Below are 4,842 nucleotides of genomic sequence, written 5' to 3' on the forward strand. Positions count from 1 at the left end.
TACACTTCAAGAAGGTTATGACATAGAAACATGGGTAAGCAATCATATGCTCTATGGCATTGCCATTGTGGTATGTGACCTTAGACTTAAGTGAGGATCAGTGCTAGTTTATGACCATCAACATTATATATACGAGAATGTTAGCAAACTGCAGAATATACCTACATGAATTTTTTGAAAAAATTACATATACCTGAACAACGATGTATTATTTTCTAAATTATAGAAGGATAAAATTTAGCAGTTTGTAACTGTTACACACATATATACACTCACTTTTGAAATGATATCATATGGAACATTTTGTGTGGCTTATGTTTTTATTTTTTTTACTTTAGTTTAAAATGGTTTTCACCTAGGCTTTAACAGAGGTGTTGCTTGTATTCATATATAACTTTGTAATTAATATTAACTTCTAATCAGAGCAAACTACCTACTTAGAGTGAAACCAACCTGATCAAGAGTATAGCTAATTAAGTATATTTTTCTTGTATGTTTACCAGGGCTGGATTATTTTTAAGTTTGTGGGAAGGCCCTGGGGCAAACTCTTGTGGGGAGGGGGCTAGATATATATGAACAAGATACTTTTATGGTAGAAAATATGGATTTAAGAAGAGATTTTATGCATGATATCACTAGTAAAGCCATTTATTGGTGAAATAGAGCACAAACTATCATACAGAGTTGAAAAATGTAACTAATAAATGAATGACATTAAAATTAGGCCTGGCATGGCCAGGTGGTTAGGGTGCTCAACTCGCAATCTGTAGGTTGCGAGTTTGAATCCCCGTCACACTCAACATGCCTTTTCAGCCATGGGGGCATTATAATGTTATAATGTGAAGGTCAATCCCACTAATCAGTGGTATAAGAGTAGCCCAAGATTTGGCAGTGGTTAGTGATGACTAGCTGCCTTCCCTCTAGTCTTACTGAGAAATACTCTAACTCCTTCAACCAACCTACAATAGTTTCCAGGACATGTTTTTTCTAATAAAGCAGTTATCTTATCACATGTAGTAGAAGAAAGGTAATTTGCATGACCACGCCCTTTATTGGCACGCTTCCAAATATGCTGAGCTAAGAATGAATCATATTCTGAAAGCAATTCCATCAAACCAAGGAAATTCCCATTGTTAGGTGAGCCAATTATCTCATCTGATCATCAGAATGTAAGGCTTCGCAGTGCAAGAAAACTTATATCACTAACACTTTGCTTTAGAACCTGGCACCAGTAGGATTGAATTTCGTTTGATTGCTTGGTAACTTTTTTGTCAATATGGCCTGATGCATCAGCTCATTTCACTAGCAGAACGAAGTTCTCACAATGTATCTTTGAACATTCGTGTTGCTCTAGTTTGCAAGTAGATTTTTTCCAGTCTCCATATCCAACTGTAGCTAAATGTCCGAAAGCATTGAAAATCTTGCCGGTGGAGGGAGAATAACATAACCATGATCGAAGAGCTTTTTTGCTGTTATGTAACTTTCTCTCAAATGAATTCTTTGTGCAGGATCACGTTGTTGTACCTTCTTGTCCATGAACCTTCTGAACTGAATCATCAAAGGGTCTGTCTGTGTTAGCAATAGTCATTGGACCTTTCTTAGCCAATATCCAGCCATTTGTTCTGATATTATCTCAAGCCACAATCCTATGTCATAAAAAACATCATTCTGATTTCTTTAGTTTATACTGCCTTCATCTGAAGAATCATGGATACAGCTATCAAACGATTTTCTCAACTATCTCTATGGTTTCTGATTGTTCATTGAAATTCAAACAAAACTCCTCAATTATGTCACAGTATGACTTGGACGTAATGCTTCTTGAGTGTCATGTTACATACCTCATTGTGGAGTAGTGACTGAATAGTTGGCTGATGCAAAAAACCCGGGTATCTTCATGGACTTTAGTACATCACCTACTTCACAGTCTTGGTTTTTCTTTTTATTTTCATTCCCTCTTCTCAGCAACACTTGGGTAGCACTGACATCTATGTAACTTATATCTGTCCTCATTCATATCCACTGATGTACAAAAAGTCTAATTGGTGTCAATTGTAACTCAAACAGCAAAACACAGTCTGGGAGGAGAAATTAACATAATTAACAGATTATATTTCACAATAATAAAAACACAAGGAAATGAATATAAATAAACATTTCAAACTCACTGGAGTAATTGTCAGCTAAGAATGAAATGGAATGTATAGCTTAATAAATATTAAAGTATAGATATATATATGTTATTATGAATATCCTGGACCTATTAAAAAATAAGCCTGGCTTGAGCATTAGTCTAGCCTAGATATATGGAAACTTATACGAATAGCCGATGTCTATATTAAATGATGTTTCTGGCCTATTAGATTAACATATATATATATATATTGAAAAAAATTTAATTAACTTATTAATGTCAGGGTAGCATTAACTTTATGTATGTTTTATAAATCCAAACCACAATAGGAGAAAATGAATTAAAATTCAGTTATAGTTAAACTTGTATATTGAAAAGGTCTAGCTAAGGCAACTAGGCTATATTATGGTACTTTACATTGAATTAATGCAACATTTAAAGAACAATTTTGTTCCTTTACACATTTAAGTAGCCTAAACTGAATTAGTTGTACCAGAAGGAAAACTGATTTCTATATATTTTCCCCTCTTCCATGACTAACATTATTTATTAATTAAGCAAAGCATTAATAATTGACATTACACTATATCCAACAATTCTTAACACTTGAAATCCATAAGCAAAATGATTAAATTTTCTTTAGAAATATGAAAAACCGTTATTTGAAAGTAGTAAGCTAATAGACTGGGAGTCTACACAATTAAGTTAACATTTCAAACTTATGTTAATTTCGATTAGAAGCATCAAATCTTTAAAAAGATATTCTTCATTAGATTTAATTATCAGTGTATATTTATTTCATTTAAATAAAGCATCATAAGCAGAATATATAATTGGCTTATGGAAATCCAGTTGCATGAATAATTTAGATTTTATATCCATAACATGGATAAAATAATTACATTACATTATCCATGATTTTATAACACAACTGTTACCAGATCAATTTAATAAAAGTCAGCAATACTTTGTAACAAATTTCTGGACACAAAATAGATTTGATTCATGTAGCATATACTGCTTGTATACATTTCTGTTGTACACTTCAGACCTATAAATTCCTATAAATATCCTAAATGATAAACGTTGTACAATAAACTGAAGCTTAACAAAGATTCTACTTAAATGATCAAATTTTGTGGGGGGACCCCTAAATCTGAAAAACCGTTATTTGAAAGTAGCGAGCTACACACACATTTAGGGGCTCACCACAAAAATTTTAACGATTTGATGATTTTAATAGTAGTTAATAAGTTGGAAGTGCTAACTTAATTGATTAAACTCCCAATCTACTGGTTCTTGAATAGGCAACAGGGTCACGTGCCCTGCCCCCCCCCCCCCCTGCCCCTGGTTTTTACTTTTAAAAATTAGAAGACATTGTTCTGTCATTTGGGTACCCTCACTGTTAACAATATTTTTAGCCAAAATCCCAGTAATATCTCAAAAAGTTTAGCAGCTTAGGAGGTTTTGTTTAGTCCTAAATACTTGAAAGCAATGTGTAGGTGGTCAAAGCTATTTTGTTACAGTCAAACTGCTGTTGACTAGTAGTATCAGTAAAGTTCAGCAAATTTCTTGATTAGTTTTTTTGTACTGTAGATCATTCCACTCGTGTTTTGTTTTTGTTTCTGACAGTTTTTGACGAAAGCTGGATTTATGCTAGAAAACAACTCCAAGTGTCTCTATCTAGTACATAAAAGTAATTAATCTTTCTTATTAGTTTTGTAAATTTGCTATTAGTTATTACATTTGTTATGCCCAGTTATATGTGCTATTTCTTTGTTAAGAACCTCAGTTTTAGTCAGTAAAAGTAGTGTCTATCAGTGAGTGGATTCTGACTTACTCAATAATTACAATAATTACTTACAATAATTACAGTAAATACTCAAATAAATATACACACTGTTCTCATCTATTCTTCTAAACAAGACTTATTTAGTGGACATCCCAACCTTAGGCTTGTTATTGTATTTTGAATGTTCTTACATTCCTGAAATTAAGTGTTTGATTTCTGCACTAACTTGATGTGGGCCTAAGGCTGAAATGTCACTAAATAAGTCTTATTTATAAGATTATATGGGAAAAAAAATATCCATTTATTGTGTATTTATTACAGCTCTAGTATTTCAAGACTCCAGAAATTTATAGCTTTATTTCTTATTCCTTTAGGTATGAAAATTTCAAGTATTATTATCTGATTCTTGAGAGAATTGATATAGTTTTTCTGAAAACATTTGAATTGATGACAGAAAAAAATACCTAGAAAAGTGTATACTTTATTACACTAATTACAGTGTAAAAAATAAATAGAAAAGCAGATTAGATAACTTTCGAGTTTATGTGTTTGCAGGAGAATCCCTACCTTCAGAGAAGAATGTCAGATCCCAGCTCAAATCTCAACAATTTTGTTCGAGGCTGGAGGGCTAAAGAAATTAAGAAGTCCCAGTCTGAAAATGAAGGAGTAGATTCCTTTGTTGATGGAATCAATGAAATTGAAGCAGGGGATCTACGAGATGGTAAGGTCATGAAAAAGATCTATGGCAATTTTCCTGCATACAAAGTATACAAGCCTTATATTTTACTGTTCCGAAATAGTACTACCTCCTCTCCCCCATAGCTATCTCGACCTTCATTTGCCCTCTAGGCATTATTAAACTTTTTAAAAGTACACCAGTCTTTTATACCCCCTATATTTTTTGCATCATTGCAGC

The 4,842-nt window shown here is 32.8% G+C and overlaps 1 protein-coding gene across 1 annotated transcript in view; it reads left to right on the top strand.

Moving 5' to 3' along the window:
* The window catches only part of LOC106469124 (uncharacterized protein KIAA0930 homolog), a 49,546-nt gene that overhangs the window by 26,542 nt on the left and 18,162 nt on the right, over nt 1–4,842 (top strand). Inside the window, exons 7-9 of the mRNA XM_022397551.1 lie at nt 504–540; nt 889–891; nt 4,482–4,647. Coding sequence (XP_022253259.1) covers nt 504–540; nt 889–891; nt 4,482–4,647 — 206 coding nt within the window. The remainder of the gene's footprint in view (nt 1–503; nt 541–888; nt 892–4,481; nt 4,648–4,842) is intronic.

Source organism: Limulus polyphemus, unplaced genomic scaffold, assembly GCF_000517525.1.
Source record: "Limulus polyphemus unplaced genomic scaffold, Limulus_polyphemus-2.1.2 Scaffold3318, whole genome shotgun sequence".
NCBI lineage: Eukaryota > Metazoa > Arthropoda > Merostomata > Xiphosura > Limulidae > Limulus > Limulus polyphemus.